Source organism: Aythya fuligula, chromosome 21 (assembly GCF_009819795.1).
Source record: "Aythya fuligula isolate bAytFul2 chromosome 21, bAytFul2.pri, whole genome shotgun sequence".
In the NCBI taxonomy this organism is placed as follows: Eukaryota; Metazoa; Chordata; class Aves; order Anseriformes; family Anatidae; genus Aythya; species Aythya fuligula.
The window spans coordinates 696,421-722,136 of NC_045579.1; the positions used below are offsets into that span (position 1 = coordinate 696,421).

At 42.1% G+C, this 25,716-nt stretch overlaps 1 protein-coding gene across 12 annotated transcripts in view; it reads left to right on the top strand.

Annotated features, from left to right (window-relative positions):
* The window catches only part of EIF4G3 (eukaryotic translation initiation factor 4 gamma 3), a 151,398-nt gene that overhangs the window by 84,278 nt on the left and 41,404 nt on the right, over positions 1 to 25,716 (top strand). For 9 of the 12 annotated variants that reach the window (XM_032201575.1, XM_032201584.1, XM_032201585.1 and 6 more), the window contains 6 exons: positions 574 to 753; positions 1,213 to 1,327; positions 5,342 to 5,442; positions 8,111 to 8,233; positions 14,128 to 14,236; positions 19,868 to 20,713. In XM_032201575.1, the coding sequence (XP_032057466.1) occupies positions 574 to 753; positions 1,213 to 1,327; positions 5,342 to 5,442; positions 8,111 to 8,233; positions 14,128 to 14,236; positions 19,868 to 20,713 (1,474 nt within the window). The remainder of the gene's footprint in view (positions 1 to 573; positions 754 to 1,212; positions 1,328 to 5,341; positions 5,443 to 8,110; positions 8,234 to 14,127; positions 14,237 to 19,867; positions 20,714 to 25,716) is intronic. The other 3 variants (XM_032201586.1, XM_032201577.1, XM_032201583.1) reach the window with 1 other exon arrangement.

Genomic DNA, 25,716 nt, shown 5'->3' on the forward strand with positions numbered 1-25,716 from the left:
TTCATGCAAACATGGTAGAGGATTTTGGTGCCACCCTGGAAGAGGTTGCCACCCTTTTGGAAACAGAGCACAAGAGAAGTCACATGTCTCAATTGGTACAAAGAGCAGGCATGAGGCATCTCTTCATAAATCCTGGATCTAGCTGTTCTGAAGTTACACAGAAACAGTTGCCTTGATGTTTTATTTTCCTGGCATATTGATAAAGGTGGTTTTTTGGCAGTCAACCCACCTTATAAAAGCATATTTGACAGAAATAATTTTTCTGACAGTTGCTCTGAAAGCTGGGGTGTATAATTCAGTAGATACAAACTAATAGATAGACTTCAAAGTTTCACATTTACTCTTACCTTTTACTACCTGGAAAAAATTGAAGGTTATAGCATGAACTTAATTTTTACAGATAGACAGCGATTGTCCTGCAGTTTTCTGAATGTGTGGCAACCCTTTGGAAGTAGTACTGTAACTACAACATATTGTCAGCCTTTGTAATTATTCTGTAATTTTCCTCCAGGAAGTTTGACCGATTCTTTGTTTTCTCTCCTCTCTCCTTCCTATGTCCCTTTCCTGCCCTAGTTTTTTCAGAGGCCTCAGATACAGCCTCCGAGAGCTACCATCCAGAACAGCAGCCCTTCCATCCGTCCTGGTGCACAAACACCGACTGCAGTGTATCAAACCAACCAACACATCATGATGGTTAATCATCTGCCAATGCCGTATCCTATGCCTCAGGGCCCCCAGTACTGTATACCACAGGTAAAAACACGTTTTCCAGACACTTAAGAAACTCAAAAGCAACCTGTGCTTCATCTGGATTTTCTCAAGACCTGCTTCAGCATTGGGAGAGGGAGAGATAAAACTGGTAGTTGTATATTTCAGTTCTGTGCTTCTTTATGAAGTATCTGTTGGTCTGAGCATGGAGGCAGTAAGAATAAATTTTTTAGGCTTGGCATCTTCTCAGAAACAGTGTGAAACTAAGCTCCTGGAAAATGCTATGAATGTATTTAAGTTGACTTAATAGCTCTACAGTTACTCTAAAACCTTGGACCTTATAAAAACATGATACTACTGAAAGCAGGGGGATGACTTGTCATTGTTAAGAAGCTTGATAATCTGATCTTTATTGATTTTTGAGGGCTCAATTACAGTTTCTGTATGTAACAGCATGTCATTGCTCAACTGTTTGTAAACTGATGGTTATTTTTTTCTTCCTAGTATCGTCACAGTGGCCCTCCGTATGTTGGGCCCCCACAGCAGTATCCTGTTCAGCCACCAGGGCCAGGCCCCTTTTATCCAGGACCAGGTCCTGGAGAATTTCCCAATGCCTATGGTAAGTTCTGGTTAGAGATTTCCTGTAAGTATTTCCTGGGCGTGGTTTTCTCTTGTCAAGTTGAAGATCTATAATACCAAACTGGATTAGCATTTGTTTGAACTTCAAATAGCTGCGTGATTTGGTTGTGTCACAGCCCTTATTATTCACTCCTGAAAAATTCACAGTAACGGAGTTTCGTTTATATAAATGCTCAAGGAAAGGCTGTAACTTGTAGAGCTACCCATAATCACATGTGAGTAAGAATAGTGGCTATTTATTATTCCCTGCTAAATCATTATTATTTATTAAGGTATTGTGAATACAACTGGCAGCCCTGGTTTCCACTGGTTTCTCTCAGTATGTGCACAGCAACAGAGCATTTAACATTTCTTGTTCCTGTGTTCCCTGTTTGGCATTTAGAAAGGGAAAAGAACAAACCATCTGGCTTAATTCACTGGTCTCATGCTGCAAAGAACAAGTTAGTCCAGTAAAAGAGTTTATAACCCATATGCAGGCTGATGTTTGCCCTTTCAGGACACGGTTCCTAGTTTCACCTCTTCTCAAGCAAAGAGCTCTACTGACAGTGGTTGCCCACAATAGCTGTGTGCTGTGGTTGTTTGTTACACTATATTCAATATATTTGACTCCCTTCCTCAGGTAATCAGGTTCAAAGCCACCACTAAAAATCGTGGGGTGATCTGTCCAGCATTGAGCATCCCTTCCATCTGCATCTTGCTGGTGGTCCTTGCCTCCTGCGGGACCTCACAACTGCCTCTCATTTGGGTTCCATTGAGTAGACCCCATGTGTCAGTGGGAGACTCTCCTTAGGTGTCCTGTGACACCTCTTCTCTTGGCAGACGTCTTTTATGTAGAAGTAATTAAGCCCTTAGTTACTTCCCTTGTGCTGCTGTGTACGATGCATATCATACTTGCATCACAGTCCCCTATAAGGTTTTCTGTGGGATTTGTCGTTCAGTTGTTGTTTAAAATAAATCAGCGCCTGTAAGCTCTGTTTCAGTGAGCTGTAGAAACTGGTATCTTGCAGTAATGTGCATTTTTTTCTTTTTTAATTTGTCTTGCCTTGCTCATGTATGGGAACATTTGAAAAATCCACAGGATGATTCTAGTAATCACCCCTATGTACGTTTTTCTTTCTTTTTTTTTTTTTTTTTAAAGGATTTTCGCTTCTCAATATCAAACTTGAGATATTTTGTTCAGTCTGACTGCTAGCCGCCCACACAAATTCTGTAATCTGTTGGGGTCGACATGTTATCAACTTTCCATGCAGCTTTAGCTGTTGGTATTTCTGAGCATTAGAAGTGAATGATTACGTTCCAGGCTGAACAATGATGACCATGTGCAGTTGGCAGAATTGCATGTTTGCTCTTCACAAATTCAGTTTTATTTTAAAGGGGAGAAGAGCTCCAGTTGCCTCCCTACTTAACATTTTGAAAGGTCATGAGTCTTTTTATTTTTTATTTTTTTGAATTTGGAGTATATAGAGCTAGTGGGACTACTTCGAAAGATATTCATGAAGTCTTCAAAGACTTCAGTTTCTGAACGAATGGAGAGACAGCAATTATGAGGCAGTTAGTTCCTGTTTGCTTACCTGGACAAATAAAGAGAAGAAATATTGCAATGGCTCTTTAAATCTGATCCACTAAATGAGGAAATATGTAGGCATATTTGTCATTTGAAGTTTTTCTTCCATTTCAGGTCTGCTTTCTTACTTTCTGCTCACTTAGTGCAGTTTGTCTTCACTTCTGTAATTTGGAAAAGGTTCCCTTCTGGTTCCTTTCTACTCTTGGAACTGCCTGGTTTCTTGCACAGCAGCTTGTAATCTGTTAGCCCCAGTTTGCTTTCAGGTTGCTGTGTCTGCAGAGCATCAGTGGGCAAAGCTGGAGGCTGGGTTTGATGTCTGGATTGCAGCCCTGCCTCACACAGAGTGTTTTCCAGGCAGGGAGGGTTTAGCCAAGGAAGAGAGGGTGATTGCAGGTTTGCTTGCACTCATCCACCTTTTCCTCCTGTTGCTCCCTTGCTATTTATATAGGGCTGAAAATATTCTGTCTCTCACCAGGTGTCTAAGCGTGGTACTGCTCACAGCACTGGGAGACAACTAAATGCAGAGTACTGGCGTGGATGGTGCTGCTGGCAGCGGCCTTTCCCTTAAACCTCAGAACTTTGCAGCAAGTGTGTAGTGTAGCATGGTATGGAGTGGCTGCTGGGCATCAAACTCACTGCAGCATGACAGGCTGTAAAGGAAGTGATAAGGAAAAATACTGCAGAAGACTAAACGTACTAAGATGAAAAGTACTTATTTTTCCTAAACTGTATCTCAGTTTTGTAATTTATTGTTCCCTCATATCAGTGAGCTTCTGTGATACATTGGGAAGACCTTGAAATGATGAATGAAATGATTGTGTGAAATGAACACTGACCTGAAAAGGATCAATATGTGGGGCAGAGAGCAAAGAAAGTTGCACTGAAAAATGCTCTTGACTTGTTGCCACAGAAGCTGTGTTCCTTCCCAGAAGTTACTCTTCCTTTTTGGGGTTTGATTTTTCAAAGTACTTTTCATAAACAGAGTTCTTCCTTGAGTTACACTGTTGGTCTCTCTTTCACGTGGATCGTGTTACAGCTGTCTTACTAGATCTGGTTTCTAGGAAACTAGAAATGAGGAAAATTAACATACTGCAGGGCTCCCAGCCTTGCTCGTGTCCTCTCATGTTACCCAAACTCGTGTTGTACACCTGGCCAGCTTGGCCAAAGCATTACTTGGAAGAGTTTGAGGCTGCACAGCTCTTTTTCAGGAGAGAACGGGGATGCTGACAGAGGTTTTGCACCCCGAGGCCAAGGCAGATCTGAAGTCACACTGCTTGCCACAAAGTTCAAAATGAAAAGATTATCGAGTCATTTAGACTACCTTGATTGCAGTGTCTGGGAGTGAAGTAATGCGGCGGGCTGAGCTTTTAGCAGTGCAGTGTTAGTGCCTTCTAATGCTTTCTGCTTTCAACTACCTGCCTGCTATTTCAGGGGAGACAAGTCCTTGTTCTGGGCAGGGAGTGAGGAAGCCTGCTCTGAGCTTTTGCTTTCTAGCTGACAGCTTGAGGAGTGCCTCCTTTGAAGATGCAAGTCAGATTGTGCTGGGCTGGGTTCGTTCACTTTCTTGGATTTCACCATTTGCTTGAGATAGTAGTAACCTCTTTTGGTTATAATGTTCCCAAAGACATCAGCACAATACAGATTTTAATTCCTATTTAAAGGTTAGTTCAGCTGAAGAATAAATCAGATTACTTGAGAGGCAAATGAAAGCAGGCAGTCCATCTAGCATCCATGCTTAGGAAACAAACAAACAAAAAAAAGCACTCCGTTTGCCTATATCAAGTAGTACGTAGACAAGAGACAGCTCTGCTATGCTGCTTCTATTTATGTCTGGCACATCTTGAAAGAACTCAGTCATTTTGAGCCTGTCTTTCTCCATAAAGAAAAGAAAATGAAACTGTTGGATATTATGAATGTAATCAACAATGCAGTGTAATTTTGCAATAATAAAGATGGTCATGCTTTTTTGTGTTGCAGCATGAGAAGAACATTGCCTTTAATTACATTTTCTCACTGTGCTTTAAAATAAGTTGCCGTTGACCTTGCAAATTCTTTGTAACTGTTTTACTGAATTTCTCTACAAAGGGGGAAAAAAAAACCTTACCTTTTTGTCAGTCTAAGGAGTCCAAGGATGGACAACTTCTCTTTTCATGTCTTTGTGATTTCAACAGCCTCTCAGAAACTGATGCATGTGATGAGGAAAAAATGAAGTATTGACTTAATCTCTTGTCTTGCTGGAGCAGCAGATCTGTTTAAGCTGTGGAAGTGAGGAAGAGCAAGAAACAGACTGGTTTCTAGTTGGATGCTAAAAGTTCTGCTTTTTCAAAAGAAGGGAGGGAGGAGTAGGTGGACGGTTTTATTCTCATGCTTGCTTTTCTTTCATTAGCAGACTAACTGTATTTCTCCTGTTTCTGTGTTGTTCTTTCCCAGGAACACCTTTCTACCCAAGTCAGCCAGTTTATCAGTCAGCACCCATCATAGTGCCTACACAGCAGCAGCAGCCTCCACCAGCAAAAAGAGAGAAAAAAACGGTAAGGGATCTTCATTGAATGATAAGTCCTCTCTGAGAATTGTCCTGGTTGTAATTAATGAAAATTTTAGCTTAAAAGTGGGATTTATCTTCACAGAGAGGCTCTTACCTTTCAATCCTAAGTTTTATTAAACATTGCACAATGCTGCAATGATGTCTTACTTTCAATTTTCTATGGGAACTTGTTGCTCTGTGTTTTGTAATGTCTCAGCCAGTCAGAAATGAAAATACTTTTGCTGGTTTTGTAACAAACACAAATGAAAGCAGCAGCATCTCCTTAAGCCAGAGGATCCTCATCTGCTTGTGCTGCTGTTCTACGAAAGAGCCAAGTGGGAAAGAGCAAACTCAGATCAGTTTGCGAGACTGTTGGGAATAGGTTCAAATTGACAAAACAGAAAATGTTCAATATTGTACCTTGGAAAATGTAGAAAAGAAGCACTAGCAAGCTGGGGACGGATTTACAGAGCTTGAAGGAACCTGAACGTGATGCTATGAAAGTGGGCAGAGATTTGGAGACCACATCTCCTCTCTTCCTAGTTCACTGGTCAGAATTTATGAGACAGAGACTAATGTAATGAAAACCTGTTTGTAGGTGAATGGTGGTAGGGAATAGTAAAGACATAGTGGGTGAATATAATGTTTAAAAAGAAAAAAAAAAAGGGGGAGGACTTAAACTTATGAATGAATAGTTGATTCTGAATGAGTGAAAGGGAATTAATTTATTAATTTTACGTCAGTGTTTGTGTGTGTGTTGCAGTGGATTGAAAACATCTAAAGAACTGTTTCCTGGCCGGAAAAAAAAAAAAAAAAAAAAAAAAAGTGGGGAGAACTTGTACATCTTTCAAAAAACAGAATACTTGTATCTTGATTTTTGAAGATGAGCTGAGATGATGCTTGATCTGGAAAGCTGGAAAAGCTGAACAATGCGTTCGCTGGGCTTTCAAGAAAAGCCTTTTTTGTAGCTGCTGTCATCAAAGGGTGATGCAACTCTTTTGCTACCTCTTCACTGTCCTCTTCAGTCCTGAGGAGTCTCTTTTCAGCATCCAAAGCATGACATGGCCAGATCATTGATACTATTTGAAGTACAGAGATGTTCAGAAACACTCAGCTTGGTTAAGACAGTTTAATGCCCAGAAAGCTAAATTCTTTGAAGCAGAAAAGCAAAGGCTTTTAAAAATGCTTTTGTCTGGATGTACTTTTTTGGTTTGCTAATGTTACAACTGAAAAAATAAGAGAGAGATTAAAGAAAAATGAAGCATGTAGACATACACAAATCTACATGCACTGTTAGCTGAGTACTACAAAGTTTCAGCGAGGGAAAACATGTTTTAATGACATTGACAAGAGGAAAAGAAGGTAGGAAATCCATCCTGCCAGCTCTTAAGTCCTCATTGCTGTGATCACCTAGATGTTTTAGTGGAAGAACACAAGTCTCTTTTTAATCTATCAAAAGTAAGAGATGACCACATCTTGTCAATACGCTAAGTACCGTGTGTGTGCTCATTTGTCTTCCCAACCCAAAGAGTTGAGAATACATTGCACAGTACTGAAGCTGATAAATCACAAAGCCCTCCTGCAGCTAGCAACTTTGTCAGTTGCCAATGGAATAAAACCACCACAGTTCCCAGTGACAGTCCTGCTCTAAGAAGGATTATACCTCCAGGTTTGCCTGTGGTTAGTGTATTCTGCTTGGTACAACAGGGACTTCTGCCTGCATTTTATAGAGTGCTCAACCAAGAGGTTCTGAGGTTAACAGATGAATGATAGCGCTGTCTTGAAGTTTATGGAAATCTGCCATTTTTATACTGAAGATGACTTTCACTAAAACTCTGTTCCAAATAAATTAACCCATACAGGTTGACCAGTTCCCATGCTCAGTGACATAGGGGTTCAAGTGTTTGTTGAGGGTTCAAATGAGCATGTTCTCAAGTGTTTTATTCTCGATGATATTTTTCCTTCCATTTTTGGCACTATGCAGATGCTCAGATAATAAACTTGTTTCCTAAATGTTGATGTGCTTCATAGGACTTCAGTTTGTTCTTGCACTTTCCTTTCTTTGGCTCTTTAGTTCTGTTTGTTTTCTGTTTTACTGGTGTTATTTTTCTCAGCATGGAAGGTGAACACAAAAGAACTGATTTGCTTTCTCTCTACACCAGCAGCTGGGTTGGCAAGGTCAATGAATTTCGTATCAGGGCAGTATGTTTTTGTTTTGTTCATTTTTATCCCGCACTTTCCACTAACTGGCAAGCTTACTTTTATAGCTAGACCGTCCACTAAATTTAACAAGTTTCACTAAACTTATTTTCTAGAAGTAGAGACCACATTCTGAATTAAAGGGTCACGTACTGCAAGGCACGTATTTAAAATTGTTCCACAGTTGCTTTAGATCTGAGAGAATTTGAAGAGGTGTACATTTTTAGAACTGACTGGTACAGTTGATGAGCATTTTGATTAAATTAGGTTTTAAGATTAAGGGATGACATACCATGCATTTCAAGTTGCTGGAACAAACCACATTGCAGTGTTCCTGCAGAGCATCAGCTCAGTCCAGGGCATCTCATACTGAGCGTAATGGAAATATGTTCTGTCCATGCTTCCCCTCCATAAGCCCCACGGACAACGTGTAATGGGAGGACTTGTCTGAAATATTTCTATATTCAATTCCATAGATCCGGATCCGGGATCCAAACCAAGGGGGCAAAGATATAACAGAAGAAATAATGTCCGGAGGGGGCAGCAGGAACCCAACGCCCCCCATCATGAGACCCACTTCCACACCTACTCCACCTCAGGTAACAAAGTGGCCATGTAGCCCTCTCCCAGTGATGTCTGCTTTGCTTTGCTGTTTGTTAGAGCCAATTCCTGAGTCTTCCATCCGCACCACCAACTGCCTCACTCACCTGGATGGTCTTTTCTTTAGTTGTCCATGTTCTTCAATGATTTTTTTGTAAGTTTGATCATTTTTTATCATCCTGTAGCTTGTAAAATGTAGAACTGCGATGCTGCTACAAGTTCCCCTCCCCTGCTTTTGTATCAGCAGTAGTTTTTAAAGCTGGTGAAGGCTTTCTGAAGGAGTCAGTATGTCTGTGAGAGATGTGGTGTTTCCATTAGTGTCTTGTGCACCTGAAGAACATCCATATCATGCATGTGATTGATTATATATCTTAAATGGCATTGCTGTCCATACTAATGTCTTTCTGCTTTAGTAGTCTTGTTTTAGAGTAACCAGAATTATTGTAGCTGAGGACATTTATCAGAGAACTTCCTGATTTGGGCTCTGTGTATTCAGCCTTAAAAAGGGAAAGATAAAGGGAAAATAAAAGGCATTCTTCTAACATAAGAAAAAGCATAAATATCCCAAACTGATATTTTCCATAGTTCATAACTCTCTTCAAAAATTCTTGTCACACACCTTTGGGTTTCTGACCCTTTCTAAGCCTCTGTATCCTGCTTCACCTGAGAAGTCCACATGTGATGTCTAACAATTAAACTGAGTGGAAATCTGGGTCTGTTCTAGTCCTTTTTGACTCAGGGCCAAAAGAGCACTCAGATCTGCGGGCAAGCAGTCCTGACATGAACATAAGTCCATCTCAATGTTAACTGCTGGGTCTGAAAGTGGTTGCGTTATTTATCAGGAAGTGATTTCTCTCCTTTGATCAACTCTTCCACACCTGCAGCAGGAGGAGATGATGTCTTCCTTGGTCTCCCCATGGCGTTGGAGATGGAGAGGAGGCACATGGCAGCTGCTGCCCTCTTCGCAGCAGCCAGCTTGGTGTAGCTGCCGCTTTTGTATGTAATCTCCCAAAAGAAGGGTTCTTCCAAGGGGAGATGGTGCTAAGCCACGAGCTGCTCAGCTTAAATGTTTGTGAACAGCTGGAGAAAAAGAAGCTGAACTCTACAGTTTGGCACAGGCCTTGGAAGTTGACAATGTTTTATTGGAGGTTATTGTCTGCTGCCCAGGGGCCTGATATAAAGACCATAAATATCAAGAAAGTTCTGCATGTGATGGGTGGGCTTTGGGTCAGAGCCTGGCTGAGGCACAGTTTCCTCTTTGTCCAAGCTCTTCCCTGTTTAATGTCAGAAACAAGTTTTTGCTTTTTTTTTTTTTTTTTTTTTTTTTGTGCAACAATTGTTCCTGAGATCTGAGATGAAATCTTACCCCCCACATGCACATCCTGTGTCAGGATAGCTTTTCTGCTGACTGTCCTGTGCTGAGGAAAATGCATGGGCTTGTCCTGAGACACCCATTGCATGAGGATGTAAGCCTGAGGTTACAGCTGAGCCAGCGGGGATGAGGAATGGGGGATCACTGAGATGAAATAAGAGCCTGGTCTGCAGAACTCCCCTCTGAGACAAATGGAATAGCTACGGCTTTTGGCCATTTCCCCAGTTCAATCAAATCCTTTTATCATATGAAGGCATCACCATTAGCTTTGGGTCACCTGCTTTCTCTTCCTGGTCTCCATCAGGGGCAAGCAGTAGCAAGGCACCGTGCTCGAGCAATTCCCAGCTGGCTGTTTGTGCAACAAGGTCTGCAGGGCTCAACTGGAATAAGCCTTCTTCTGTCAGAGAGTGGTCTGATGATTTGTTGACTCCAGCTGGAAATGGAGAGAGCAGAGGGCTGGTTATGTATAGAGTTGATTATAGTTCTTTCCAAGCATTTTCCATGAGAGGAGATCCCAGTGATAAAAAATGTTTGAATGGTGGTGAGACCTCCTTCCCATTACTTCATGCTAAATGATTTACCCCATTAGAAGTGTGGAAGGGTTGAAAACAGACAAGGTTTCAATTTGTGTTTATGTGTGGTGCAGCTAATGCAGACGCTTATTGGATCACTTTGGCGTTCAGAAAGCTATTTTAAGATACTATAATTAAGTCAAACAGGACAAAATAAATGCTTTTCTAGAGGAGGTTAATAAGCATGAATTTTTTATCAGCTGTAATTTGTATGCAGAGCACACCAGTGATGTCCAATCATCTGCTCTAAGTAAGGTATGCAAATATTTCATTGTTTCATATCCAGACTTTGTTTTGATTAGGTACTTGGAACCACTTTTGTTAATCACAGAAGAGCTTCAAAATAGAGCTCACCAGTAAAAGTTCATTAGTGCAGCATAACTGAAAATTTAAGCTCACTTAAGCCAGGAAATTCAAAGTTATTGTCCCAACAGTGTCTATAATTCATTTCTCTTAAGCACGTCTAGTATCTTGGATGCAATTAGATGGTGCTTAGTGCATGCCTTAATACGTATGTTCAGTGGCTGAATTCCAGTAGCTATGGATAACTTCGAACTGTCTAAAATCAGGAAACTTTAAATATTCAGCCATGACTTTGCTCAAAACTTTTTAGGGCTTTTTGTATTCCCTTTCCTCAGCTGCTAAAAGCTGAGAACAATCAATGTGAGATTCATATGAAAAAGAAATACTTGCATGTTGAAATACTCAGAATTTGCGACAGCTCCTGGAAGAGGTGCACGGGAAGTGTTGCTGCTGCCCTGTTCCCCCACGCCTTCCAACCAAACTGTGCATGAGGCGGTTTTGGATGAGATTGCATCTGGAGAACATTCAAAATGCAAACCCAGAGTCTCAGGGCTTGAATAAGTGTCATCTAATCGAAGCAGCTCCCTGCATGATGATGTTTATGGTGGTTTTTATTATTCTTATTCTTATTATAGACTCTAGTAACACTTACTTTACATTGACTGCCAGTATCTGATTCTGTAAGCTCGTTACTTAAGCACCACAGTCACAGAAAGAAAAACTTGCTCAAGAAGTGCGTGGAAGCCACTGCTGTAGACCTGTCCCTGTCAGAAATATAATACTTTTTAAAAAGAAGCCAGTTTACAATAACAAGGGCTGTTGTGTCTACAGAAACCAATGGAAATTTTAACTGACCCAAAATGTTGATAACGCAAGCAGTAGATTAAATACGGAACATCAGAAAACACTGGGTTTGTCCAAAGCATGAGCAGTGCTGACAAGACTCGTGTTGTGTGGTTTAGCCATTTCTGTCCTTTTCGTATCTCCCGCTTTTGTTTTGTAGTCAGCATCACTGACCAAGGTGTGCTTTTGCTGGAGGCTTTCCAGCACCTTTGTAGTGGTTCCCCAAGCCCCTGTGCAGCACTGTATGCTGACCAGTGAGCCGTCCCCGAAAACTGTCGATTAACCTCCAACCCAGGGAAGTGGCTCTGATGAATGTGTGCGGCTGCTCTGCATTCTCTAGTCCATGAGAAGATGAATTTCCCTTTTTTTTGCCAGGATTTTTCTGAGGTTTAGTTGCTCAAATGCTTTAAACTCCTGCGTAAGAGAAATGGAGATACTATTTATACATTTCTAGCACTATGCTATTTTTCACACTATTTTTTTTTGCCATGAAGATATATAAAAAACAGGACCACATACAGAATTTGGCTACAGTATTTGCTCGGCGCTGACTCACACAGATCACCTTTTAAAGAGCAAGAAGTGCTCTTATTTTCCTGGCAAACCTCTTGCAAGTATTGGTGAGTTTGTCACATTTCGTGTTTTCTTGGTCTACGGGCCATGGTAGGATAGAATAACAGAGCCAGTCTTTTAGCACCGTAAATCACAAGAGCAATTTTGAGTGTTTTTTTTTTTTTCCTAGAAAGTCTCTAAATGCTTCATTTTGAAGCTGAGAGACCATAGGGGTCATTAATTAGGTACCATTTTTATTGCTTTGCAGTATGGCTTCCATAAAATTAGTATTTTCCAAAGTTCTTAAGCAAGCTTGTTTACTGACCCAAGGAGCTTCAAGGCTTACAGGTTTCTTGCTCACTAGTTTCGTTTGGTTCATGCTATTCTTATAATATTCTTCTTTTTCCCCGTTGATTTTGTCCGTACATTTTCATAACATGAAACTAATGATCCTCTGAGGGTGAAGGGAAAGTGTTCTTGAAGTCCACTTGTTTGTAAAATCTGTGTTTTGTTTGCCTAACTTTGGGTTTGGCTGAAGGTACAGATGCAATTCTTCATTTGTCGTCCAGCCAATCTCATCAGGCTCATTCCTGGAAGAGGAGCAGTCCCATATAAAAGTTTCAACCCTTTGCACCACTTACTTAGGTCTTCTATTTTTTTCCAGATGTGCTTTTTGCACAGTCCTTTACCTTTCTGTTGCCTGAAATGGTGAAAAATCATGTAATGAAGATAATCCTCTTTATTGTGCACTGTTCAGATGTGATAGCTGAAAAAGATGGAAATGGGAGTCCCATGAAAAGGAGCAGATTGCCAGAGAGTTTCCTTTTGAGGGAAATAAGGCCTACATGGTTTTCTGATACCTGGTCTCAAAGAAAGAATTAGATGCCCATGACTTTGGCATTGTGCTTTATCTTGATTGTTTAGAAATCCCCATTTGTGTAAATGTTCTGCCAACATGGGTTTGTAGCTAGATAAAGAGAACCACCTGTAAAAAGCTGGATGGCTTTTCATTTTTAGATTATAAAAGTTATCAGCTTTCTTCTTTGCATGGTCCCTGATTTAAGGGGATTTTACAAATATAAGTAGTTGACTTCCTAGTCTGTGTTCACTGTAGTGTCACAAGTGCTTTACCTTTAAGTCTGAGTAAATTTGGTGTTGTTGCTTGGTCTTACACAAGCTCTGTGTTAGATTCTAAGATGAGACAAGGTGGGGTTTTGTGTGTTGTTTTTTTTTTTTCTTTTATCAAACCTTCATGTACAGAAGTGAAGTTGTCATTTGTCCCATTAATGCTGGGGAGATAGTTAAAATACTTGGTCTCTGCAACAGGCTGTATCTTTTTCAGTCTTGTCACTTGCTGGTCTTGCAGATTGTTTTTATTAATAGAATATATACAAAACTGGTTGGGAACCAGGTATACCTGCTCTATTTTTGATTAATGCAGAATTGTTTTTTATTTTCAGTATTACCCAGCAGGTATCATCCGTAAGTCTGTGGAAGGCATTAGGTGCTTTTTTCATACCAGCAGCACAGGTATCCTCAATCTGGGTGATGTTCCTAGTGTGACAGTAAATATTAGTATGCGAATGCATGTAGATAGATGTATATTATAAACTATTTATGCATACATACACACCTTAACTATAGATGAGCATACGCATGTGTGCGTGTATATATCTGCAGATGTTGTTGGGTATTTGAACCAGCAGTTTGTAGTCCATTAGTGTGAGCAGCTTTTGTATTCAGCAGAATCGCACCTTGTGGCAGTTGTACTAATATCTACAGTTTCAATGCGCTATTTTCCGATGTTTCACTCAAAGAATATCAGCCTTTTGAACTAGCTGGTCAGCTGAGAATGGAGCTGAGCCCAGAAAACACGCTGAAGCTACGGGGAGGTCCTGGAGACCCTTGGTACATACCTGACTTTTTGCAGACTGCTCAGAGGAGCATTGCTGCTGCTCTTGGAAGAAACATTAGGAGAATGAAGTGTATTAATAACCGCGCTGTCTTTTTCTTGCCATTGTTAACAGTAATCGTCTCTTTTTCCCCCTTTCCTGCTGCCTTTTCCTCCCTCCCTTTCCCATGTACTTTTTGAATCGGTCTGTGTATCTTTTTTTTTTTTTTTTTCCCTGCCTTTTGTTTTTCTTTTCCTATCCCACACTACTCGTCTCCCTACTTGCTTGCTTGTGTTCCATGTTGCTAGTTTTTATGTTCGCACGCTCATTATCACCCTTTTTTGTACTTCAAATCCCAGCAGCTGTCCAGCCAGGTCCCAGAGCACAGCCCTGTGGTTTATGGGCCTGTGGAGAACACCCATCTCGCTGCCAGCACCCCTGTCACTGCGGCTAGCAACCCGAAGCAAGGTTTGTTGATGGATATTTCCTCCATGCTTATTTTTAGTCATTTTTCTCCTTTCTAGTTGTAGTTGGAATATTTTTGGCATGAAGACAAGCAGGGTAGCAGTCAGCAGCAATAGGAGGGGAGGGACTTCTTTTCCTCCAGTGGAACATTTAACAATGTGTTGCTAAGGGAATTAATTGAAATTTGCCAATGTGAAACTGGTTAAAAATAATTGTATTAGAGCTTATATGTCCTAAACATTGTTTCAGAGCACTGAGAAGTGTGAACCTCCTCTAACCCACACGCCATCCTTCAGAAACAAGTGTGTTGTCAGTAAAATGCTCATAGCCAGGGAGACTTTCTATCATTTGAACAATTTATCAGCCATAGTAATGACATGTAACCAGAACATCGCATGGCTCATCCAGAGCCATTTGTATATCTTGTCCTACAGGACGCAGGAGAAATTAATTAGAACAAATGTTATTGTGTAAAGTGTCTCAAAAATGGCTTACTAAATTTTGCTGACTTCAGTGGTAAACAAAAAGAAAAGAACACAGAAAAAAAATCTTTTAAGGGATTACATTGCATTCTCTTACCTAAGAATACATATGTGAAGGGAGATATTTAACTGTCTGTTTAAAGACAAGGAAGGTGTCCCAGGAGAGAAGGTTGTGTGTTCCAACTCTCCTCCTACACTAAAATTTCATAGCCATCTAAGAGCCATCAAAAAGCTTTAGTTAATGTGTATGCTGCTGTCATGTTACTGGACTTGGTGTTGTCACACAGAGTTGACATTCCTGTGTACATGTACATGCATATACATTTCATGCAATGTGTACATGAAAGTTGAGAGGTGCCATCTTCTATTTGCAAGCGTTTCTCATAAACTTTGAGCCTGCTGAGATATTGCAGAGTGTTTGCTAGAAGGAAACTAAACTTCAGAGAAGTGTAGCTTTGAAAAGAGGAAAGAATCTAAGACTTCAGATGCCGCAGACCCAAATAACAGTGTGGTCACTGTTTGACATCGAGTGAGGGGAAGTATCCCTGAGGCTGGTCTCTGTTGGATTATAGAATTTAATGACAGTGCTGCTCTCTTATAGCCTTAGCATAGACTTCAGGGCTTTTCCTCAGTGAAAACCGCTCACATCTCTAGATTGGGGCTGTTCCTGGAAATGAATCATGGGGACACTTGGGAGATGTCTGGTCCCATCTCCCACTTGACTATCTCCAGCCACGGCTTTGGCTAGCCAAGTCCCTGTAAGTCTTCAGGGATGGGAACTTCTCAAGTTCATTCCCTCTGCTGCTGCAGATCTTTGTGCAAAAAGAAGTCTCTGTCATCTCAGAAAGGTGTAGGTACATGTAACTCCCAAAAAATGACTGCCCTAGCCAAACTCAGCTTGCAGGCGCTCTGACATGTTGCTGCTCAGCTCCAGCACAGCCATGATGCATTTACCCCTTTGAGCAAATTGACACTGAACCATAAAGTGCAGCACATTACACCAGCTCCATCACAGGATTTCAGCTCGGGGTATGAGAGCTTGTGTTTCCAGGACAAGACAGTCCTCTCCCCACCCCACCCCCCTTCTCCTTCCATGCACTTTCGTTTAACTTAATCCAGCTGTAAGTTAACTGGAAGTAAGAGGTCTTTATTTATTTAGTTACACAGGTCTGGCTATACTGGTTTAAATATAAATCAGGACTTGAACTGGGATTTAACACTGCTGAGCTTTCCTGTGTTTATTTCCATTACATCCCAGAAAGATTCAAACATTTGTTCCAGTCCAAAAATTGCTAAAGAGCACATTTATGTAAGCATTGCAGAGAAGGAACGAGCACTAAAATAACACCATCAGAATTCGGGTGGGGGAGAGCCGTGTGAAGCAGGGGGGTCACGGGCAGCGTGTTAGAGGTGAAGGTAGTTTAGATGCCATTGCAATTACTGATTTAAATGGAGCTGGTGGCCTGCGGGACATATCAACAAATATATGCTGAGGTAATAGAATCGCTTTTTCATTCATTCACTTTGTACCCAACGTTGGATTCTTTTGTTCCAGAATCAGAACAGTCACAGATAGGGTCGCAGTGCAAAGAAATCGGGCGTTTATTAAAACCAGTATTAGTGCTTCCCATGGGCCCCCTTCACTGTGTTCACCCTGTGGATCAGACCTCCATTGTGCCCTTCACCTTGGGTACTTGTTTGCATCAGTTGAAACTTGGTATAAAGTTGCCATTCTAATTTTGTGATATTCAGTGATCGTTTGGCAGTCATTTATAACTGTGTGCAGCACTTGGCCGATTCACTGGCTTTGAGATCAGGAGCAGAGCACGTGTGCCGTGCAGACAGCCCCAGCCTCTGCTATTTCCTCTGCCAGTATCTGCAGTCCCTGTTATTTTTGTGTTTAAGCCATTAGCACGGCTGCTGAATTTGGGATTGTGCTACCTTTAAAATCCTTGGGTTTTCTTTAAAAAATGAGCAGCCCACAGCCTGCATTTGTGGCTTTCGAAAGCAGTTCCTGGCTTCTTGGCCTCCCAAGTTCATAGCAGTTTGGAGGAATGCAGGAGAGGCACACCTTTGTGGCTCTAGAGTCCTGGAAGCATTGTTTGGGGGCAAGCAGTTGTCATTCCTGCAGGTGCTGGTGTGTATGCCTCGACAGGGCTGCAGCATGCAAGGAGATAGCTGGAGAAATTAGGTCAAGCTGATGGCAGAGCATAAAGGAGCCTGGCTTCAGGCCTTGGCTGGTGCCAAAGTTGTAATGGGGTATAATCCTGCATGACATCAGAGCCACCCGCTTCTGCTCAGCTTGGGGAGATAGCACAGGTTCAGTGTGGTGTTTGAAGGATTACACAGTGAGTCAGTAACATGCACTCCAAAACTGCCCGCAAAGCCAGCATCAGTGCTGCCTTGCAAGTGTTTGCATCAGGACAAAAGATGGAAAAATGGCAGCAAGACCAACAATTATTTTCAGATAAGCACCATGAAGTAGGAATGAGTTCCTGAATCCAGCAAAACCTTCTCGTCCACCAATCTCAGCAGCCTTTGCCACTGTGACCACCCGGCAACCCAGCTCCCTCTCTTGCTTTGATGTCTCTGCATGGAGGAGATTGCAAGCATCTGTCCTGCTGAGTTTTTGTTGTTGTTTTTTTTTTTTTTTAAAGTATTTCTAAAATCTTTTCCTCTTGTGTTCATCCTGCTTTTCTGCAATTGGGATCGAACAGAACCTGCAGAGCTACAGGGACAGAGTAATTTTGCAAGATTCGTATTTATCTGAAGATTAAAAACAAACAAACCAAAAACATTGGTGCAAACTTTTCTCCTGAATTGCCTAGTATTTCCAGCATGTACTTGCTAAATATCACGTGAGGAACGATCTTGGCATATTTAGGAAAAGTAAGGGATCTGATTCAATTTTGATGAATTGCATTGATTTTTGTTTTGTCTTCCCAACTGTATGTTGTTTCATGTGACCGTTTCTGCAATAGCTGGCAGGGATGAATATTCCTTGGCCAGAACATGGAGATTTGTTCTCTGTGATGGTAGTTCAAGTTAAGATTTACTTTTCATTAGCCAAATTTGCTCATCATTCTTCTGAATTCTTCCCTCAAATTACTTCTCTCTTTGAATTTTGCACACACAGCCTGTATCTGGTAGCTAAAGTACTCCCCAGATCAGGTGTTGTTTGAAGAAGGTGTGCTTAAACCACTGTTTCTTAAATGCAGTTATATATTTTTGCTGTGTTTTTATCCCTTGGAATGTTTTTCTAGACACTTCAGAAGAGGTTTTTTTTTTCTTTTTGTGAGCAATCTCATTTGACTCAAGGGAGAGAATATCCAGGCAGTTGTTTATAGCGAGCTGTAAATGTCAAGAATGCTCCATGAGTTTTCTGCTAAGAAATTGGAGGTGACGCATTTTCTTCTCTAAACCAGTTCTAAGGTCCTTTTTCTTACATGGAGCCTTCAGAATCAAAATCAGCTGTTGGGATATGTCCTCCCATCTTTTTCTTTTTTCATGTCATCCTCATCCAAAGCCATCTCCCTGCATGCCTCATTATGTTGATAAACTACCACTTTGGCTGTGGTCCTGTCTGCTTCCAGCTGCTGTCAGCCCCAGCAGAGTTCTGAAGTTCTTCATGGCACCAGCTGTTCCTGAAGACAGGGCCTGGTGCTCCAAGCAGTTTTGGATGGGCTCTCCTCCAAAAGCCCTCTTCCTTCGGAGGCTCTGCTGAAAAGTCCCAAATGGGAAGCCCGCAGAGCTGGAAGAGACCAACCAAAGCTGTGCCTGTTCAGTTCTACCTCAATTTGGATGATTTGGGCTTTCTTCTGGCCTTTGATTTCCTAACCTGAGGCTTTGTGCCTCCAGATTTCCCAGAATTGCTTTTTGATGTCCTGGCATTGTCCCAAAGAAGTTCCCTATCGTTTCAGTGCTCAGAAAGCCCTGGGGCACAGCTTCCTCCATGGGGGCAGGTAAAGCTGACCTTCTCCTAACCAGGGTTGGAAACAGGACCACTGGGTCCCTGCCACCTTTGACTGATAGCTGTCTTGTCTGGCTGGCTGAGTTGTAGCACTGGGACACTTTCCTAGGCAGATCTTACAATCTTTAAGAAAGATTTTACAGTCTGCATCTTGTAGTCAAATTAGCAGAGCAACTTTTAAGGTCCTGGCTTGTGCTTCCTTCAAAAGGAGTGGGGCTGCGTATTTTAAATGAAGTTGGGGCAGACTTTTGGGAGCTGCATGATGTGCATGGCAGGGACTGTATCACAACGTCTACTGCTAATTACAGGGACTTCTCTGTGCACAGTATTTTCCCATCCTTAGGGTTTGGTTTGATACAGGTGCATTTTTCACTGTGCTTTTCCAACCCTGCTTGACATCTCTAGAGCACAAACATCGAAAGGTAACTAACACTGCTGTTCTTTGGTGGCGGCTCTGCTTAAACCCCATTTTGTTTCTGCTCTCTTTGGAAAAGATAACTTTTCCCTGCTGAAATTCAGAACACAGAAAGGGGGATTGTGCCCTTTCGTCTGGTATGCTGAAGGGGGATGGAGTATAGAAATAACAAGTAAAAAATAAACTAACTGTATCTCGTGTGTTAGTATTGATGTGACACGTGGCATCCATCAGTCGTGGGGCAATTTCCCCATTTAGAAGGGAGGGCACTGCTGCAGAGAGAACTTGCAGGCTGCTGGATGCTCTCGCCAGAGCCTCTGTTTGCCTGTGTTTTGGAACATGAGTTTGCCCAGGTCTCAGTGTTATATATGGCCCTATGCTCCTTTGAGGCAGAATCCAACTGATTTTTGTCTTCTGTAATTTCTGTCAAGAAAAATTGTATTTTCAGCAGCAGAGTGTCTGCAAAAAAATCCATGCTTTGCATTGTGCTTACATGCCTTTTCTGTGAAGGACTGCCATTTACTGCAAAGCCTACATGCAGAAAAATACCAGTAGCCACTGCATTTCCAGATTTCCAAGCTGCAGGTTGCCCGGGCTCTTCCTTTAGATGCAGAGATGGGCTTCAGGTGCCTCTGGTTTCTTCCTGGAACATTCTTGAAAGCAGTCAGAAGGCAGGCAAGGGGATCCAAGGGAAGGAGGTTAGATACCATGAAGGAAAGTGGAATTGACCTGTTTGTAACACTGGCTTTTTTTTTTTACTTTCCCAGAAGAGAAGCCAAAACCCGATCCAGTATTAAAACCGTCTTCTCCAGTCCTCAGACCAGAACCTACTGTGGAGAAAAAAGATCAAGCTGGCCAGACAACCGAGGCCACCCCAGTGGAAACCCCACCAGAGCTTCCTCTTGCTCCATCGCCAACCCCAGCCGCTCCCGTCGCAGTGGTTCCTGCAGCTGCTGTCATCACCGTATCTAGTAAACCCGCATTCACAGCTGACTCAGAGGAGAGATGTGAACTCGCTTCCCCAAAAGAGGAGGCAATGCCTATATCTAATGCCACACCCTGCACGGACACATCAGACCCTTCGCCAGCAGAAGAGGCTGATGCTGAGGTGTGCAAGGAGCCTAGTAGTGTAGCATCTAGTGATATTCCAGTGACTGCTAGTACTAATCTAATTAATGAATTGAATGGAGTTAGTGAAAAAGTAACTGCTACAGAGAGCGTAGTAGATGTAGCCCAGCCGGAAGTTGCGCCATTGACTGCTGAGTTGGAGACACCAGAAGCACCTCCAGCAGAAGTGGAAAGTGTGCCATCTTCCAGTGCTCCTCACACCGCTCCCTCTCCTCCTCCAACCCCTCCTCCAACCCCTCCTCCTCCTTCTCCTCCTATTTCTGTTGCTGCTGCTGTTACCACTACAACTCCTTCTCCACCTCCTCTTCCATCTCCTAGTGCCCTCCCTGTTGTTCAGGGAGATTTAGAAGGAGAGGAGAGCACAAGAACTACTCTTAATGAAGAGGTAAAAGATACTGAAACGAAGGAAGAGACAGAAGCAGATGGGCAACTGGAGGAGAATACAGAGGCTCAGAGTTTAAACTCTAGCAAGAGTCCTGTCCCAGGTAAGTGTTTGGCACCATGGTTGTGTGCAGTAAACTTACAGATGAAGGAAAGGGGTCTTTGGGCTTATTTTTCTATCAGTGGATTCTGTTTGTATCTGCCCCCAAATTCTGATTATGCCACATGACCGTTGTTCTCATGTAAAATGCTGATCTTTGTTTGTAGAGGGGGAAAAAAAAAAAAAAAAGAAAAAAAAAAAAAGATAATCAAGAGGTAGCTACCTTCGCACGTGCATCCTAGGGTTGACTGGGTTCACGTAAGCTTCATTTTGCTTTCATGGGGTAATAGAACAACATTCCCAAGCACTGTTAGCAGGATAATTAAAAAGATACCACTAGTGTTCTCTCCAAGATCAGCCAGTTGGTTCGATGACCTGTTGCTTCACATTTATCAGCCTGTTCCTAAACCAGCTTTAACACTCAGCCCGTGAACTCCTTTGGTTGAACCTTCTGAACCAGCAGGTTCTGGAAACCTGTGGGGTTGGTTTTATCCAACTACAAAAATGTGTCATGGTGTTACCAGAAGTAGGTAAATGAAACAGCCCACAACGCTTCAGTCATTTGAAAGAGCTTTTAAGTGTCTCACACCTACAGCTGCTCAACCTTAATTAATGGTGCATCTGTTTTTCTTCCACGAAAGTAACACGTAAGCAAAAATCTCTTCTTCTCCTAGCTAGGCTCAGCTGTTCGCCTCATTTCACGGTGCTTGAACTTCTCAGAAAAACAAGGTACTCAGGTTTGGGAGGCGTGAGGATTTGTTATGAGTTGCTAAAAAATGAAGTTTCTATAGTTGCCTTTTGAAACCTAGGCTACTTCTCTCAATGTCATTATCTGTCTTTGCTTTCAGTGTCCTGTCATGTCACTGTGTTAGCGTTAGTGGGTTAACTCAGACAACCTGTTTTGTTGCATTTCCTATAGAAAAGTGCTTTTTCTCAGGACTTCCTGGAAATGAAACTGTGGAAAAGAGGTTAAATCAATCAATTACTTGTATTTAGCTGCTTGAGAGAGTATAATGGTGGCTATTATGCATGCCAGCAGCGTTAAGCCATTTAAATGTATCGCATCTTTCACACCCTGTTCTGCAGTCCTTTCAGAGCCCTGAAGCTGAGGTTGTTTATTTAAATATCATTTGAATTTAGAACTGATGGAGTTTGGACAAGAAAGGCAGGAGAAACAGTAGCCTTTTCTTCAAAAAATGACATTTAAAATACTTTCCTGTAATTTCGTTCTTTTGAATGCTTACAACCTCACAGTTTTAGGGAGGGATTCGGTTCTCGGAGCAGGTGCGACTCCTGTGTGGACTTGGTGAGGCCGGGGCACGTCTGTGCCTTGTGCTGGGTGAGCTCGGGGTGGCTTTGGTCCTTGAGGTCTTCCTCCCACAGTGGCTGCTTCGGGAAGCATTTCCCCCAGATGCAGCTTCTTGCCTTCAGAAGTTCAGTCTGCATGTGTTTGTTTATACGTTTATTCTTTCATAAGCACATGGTGGAAGCATAATGGCATCGATAGCTTCTATTACTGTGCTCTTTTATGGGCTAAATTAAATGAAAAGCAGAGGCTGGCCTGGCTCCATGTTTGTGTGTAATGCTGCGCAGGATCAATACGCTGGATCTTGCTGATCCAGTATCTTAAACAGAATCCAATACCTACCTAGAAAAGATCAGAAAAATCCCTTCGCTATACCAAGCATAGGTTGGTGTGTTTTGTTTTTTGTTTGTTTGTTTTTCTGTTAATCTCTTTTCTCTTTTTATTTTACTCAGGTCATTTTGCTCCTCTAGCACTTACTGTTCTTCAGTCTGAAATACTTCATAACCCAAATTAATTTCCTTACAAAGCAGAGAAATGGGCCTTTTTGTGTAAAAAAAGGTTTTACACAGCCACGTTCCAGCTTGCAAGGTTATTGCTTGCTTTATAGTGTCCTGTGGTTTAAATTAAAAAAAAAAAAAAAAAAAAAAAAGGCAGCGTTTGGGGTTTTTAATTATGTAGAAGATTAATTTTAATGCTCTAATACCATTAGACCAGACAGCATGCATTAGCCAATACATTGGATTTTGCAATAGGGAAACAAACATTTCTCAAGTCGCATGAAATACCACTCGAGACTGATTACTAGTAGAAGTTCCGTACTTGAAGGAAAGCAAAATACTCTCCATGTCAGGATTTTGTACTTTGCCCCATCCTGTAATGAAGCATAACTGTATTGCGTTTCCCTGCCAACGTTTTTTGGGCAATAATTTTACAATTCTTTCTTGGAGAGAGGAAGAGAGATTTAAATAACATAACCTGAAGGTGACTGCTAATGCAGGCATCCTTTTAGGCAGAATGAGGAATTACACGTCTCTGCCAGTACACTGGAAAATACAGATGCTGAACTTTAGAAGCAAGGAGGAAGGGCTGTATTTTTTTTTTCCCTTGGACTAAAGACTAAGAGGCTTTTTTTATGATCTATGGAGATAAGATAGAAATTGGAATAAGGGAAACTTCTCAAACACGTGCTGGTAAGCATGAGCTCTGTGACTTTTAGCAATATTTCTTTGGGGCTTTCAGCACCGTGTGGGTTTTCAGAAGCGTGTACTTATTACAGAGCAGTTTGTTAGCTACAAATCATACTGCTTTATTCCCTTTAATGGTAGCTGATCTGATTTGACTGGGACGCTACTCAGACCAGAGACCTCTAAGAATAATCCAATTGCTGCAGGAAGTGAAGGAGGCAGCACTTGTTATTGAGTGAGTATTGAACCCGTCCTGCACGGCGCAGAGGGCTCCAGGCTGCAGGAAGCACTGGCTGCTGCAGGAGGCACTAAATCAATGACCTGGCTACGGACAGTTATTAAGATACTCCTGGCATTCTGCAAAAACAAGTGTCTTAGCTGCTCTGCCCCAACAGATCTCTGCTTTTCATGCTTATAATCTGGCCTGCCGAAAAACTTGGGGGTTCATGAACGTGAAATTAATCCACCTCCCCTCTGAAGAGTCTGGGCGGCACTGTTGAGACTTGGAAACGTATCTTGTGTTTTGTGATGGAGGTGGCAGCATTTCAGGGGTGGATGGAATTATTTGCTTGTTCAGGCACTTCACAGAAAACGCCGTTCTGCTCTCTAACCATTAGAAAAAACAATACTTTGATTTTTCTCTGTCAAGTTCTGTATACAAGCAAATATGTTCAGACCACAGAAGCATCTCTAATATCCAGAAGTTCTTTTTTACAGTCCAAGAAAACAAATTTTGTAGCGTTTGTAGCAAGAGATGAGTTGAACAAAGCTGACCCTTTTGTGATCTGAGGAAACTGTGCTCGCTCTTTTGCACTGGCTTTAGATTTCCACTGCATTTCCAAGGTCAAAGGATCTCTACAGGGGCACTGGTGGTGTGTTCATTGTACTTTGCTGAAACTAGAGTGTGCCTGGCTCTCTTTTCTATTTCACACAAAATATCCTGTCTGCTCTTAATGTCTTAAGTTGTATTAGGCTCCATCATGACAACAGCAATTTTAGGGATATGGATACCTGATGCTGGCTGGTTCATCCGTAGACTGCTCGTCACATCTCTAGCTCCATTCCACGATGAAATCAGCAGATTCACCGAGCTGAGCCTTGAATTGTGGTTGTGCTTGCATGACTGACAAATTCTGTAAGCCCTCTGAGCTGGTCCTGGCTCTCGGTCGTTTCACATGTTGTTGAGGCTATGGGAACTTTCTCACTGTTTCAAGCTGTTTGCAGTGTAGTAGTAATCTAGAGGTGGTGGTGAGGGTCAGTCTGCAAGGCAGAGTAGCTCAGGGCTTGATTTTCAAAAAAAAAAAAAAAATGTTGTTGTTGACCTGTTGTCATAGTTGGTCCTGCTTATCCCCTCTAAAATGGGGTTGAGCTGATGGGCGTCAGAACGTTGAACCGCTGGGCACTGCGGTTCTTTGTCCTGCATGCGGTGTGACACCAGCCATCGCTTCTCACTGCTGTTCCTTTGCCGAATGTTTGGAACAACATCCACTCATCTCCATTGCCAGAAAAAAAGTCGACAGATATTATCAAGAGAGGAACACAGTTTTCAGCCTGAGATCCTTACCAAAAACATTGTTCCAGTTATAAGTCATCAATGGCATACGGTTGCTTTTGTTACTAAATTCTGTTTTTCTCAAGTAGCTTTGCTGGCTGCAGTGAGAGACCAGCGCTTCTGAGGGGGCAAAACAGGATAAAAAAATGTTGGTCGAGTAGAATTTATTCAAAAATAAAAAAATAAAAAGGAAAAGGCACTACCAGAGCTGTGGAGCCTTTAGGACATGGTATGAAAGCCTGCCTTTGATGTAATCTTTCCATCAAGACTATCATGAGAAGCAAAGAGGAAAATTGATGTCTGTCCCAGGCAGAACTCCTAGGAACATAGGAAGCTAAAAGAACTTAATATGCATTGAAATTCAAAGGACTTTCTTTTGCAGAGCTAATTTATGAGAAGGATTTCAGTATAAAATAGCCCAACTGGCTGCAAGCCCCTGTGCTTCTCAGTTGTGGAGTCTGTAACAAGCACTGTGGGGCGGTAATTGGAAATATCTTGGAGAAATATCTCCAGCACCCAAAACTGGAGGACTGGAAATATAAATCAGGTTTTGCCTTTTCCTTGATTTTATGCCATATCCCACTGGAATATATTTTCTTTCCCATGAGCTGTAAGGAGATGGTGTGTCTCTGCTTTGTTTTTAATGGCACATTTGGCTGTAGAGAAAAAGAATAATAATAATAAAAAAAAAGACTGGTATTCATTTATGTTTAGCAGCTGGCACCCACAGCAGAGGGGCCCGGTGAGGAGCCTGCCCCGTCTCGGCTGGGGGCTGGGGACTGAGCCCCCTGCCACAGGCACTGCCCAGCACCAGGGCAGGCAGCCAGGAATGTGCAAGCGCTGCTGGGTCCAGGGGTTTTGACATGGGTAGCAATGCCCAGGACAGCCTGGAAAGAGGGATTTTGTTACTCTTGGTGATGCTGTGGCAATGGAAGGTTTCATTCGGTCGAGTTTTGGTCCCGCGC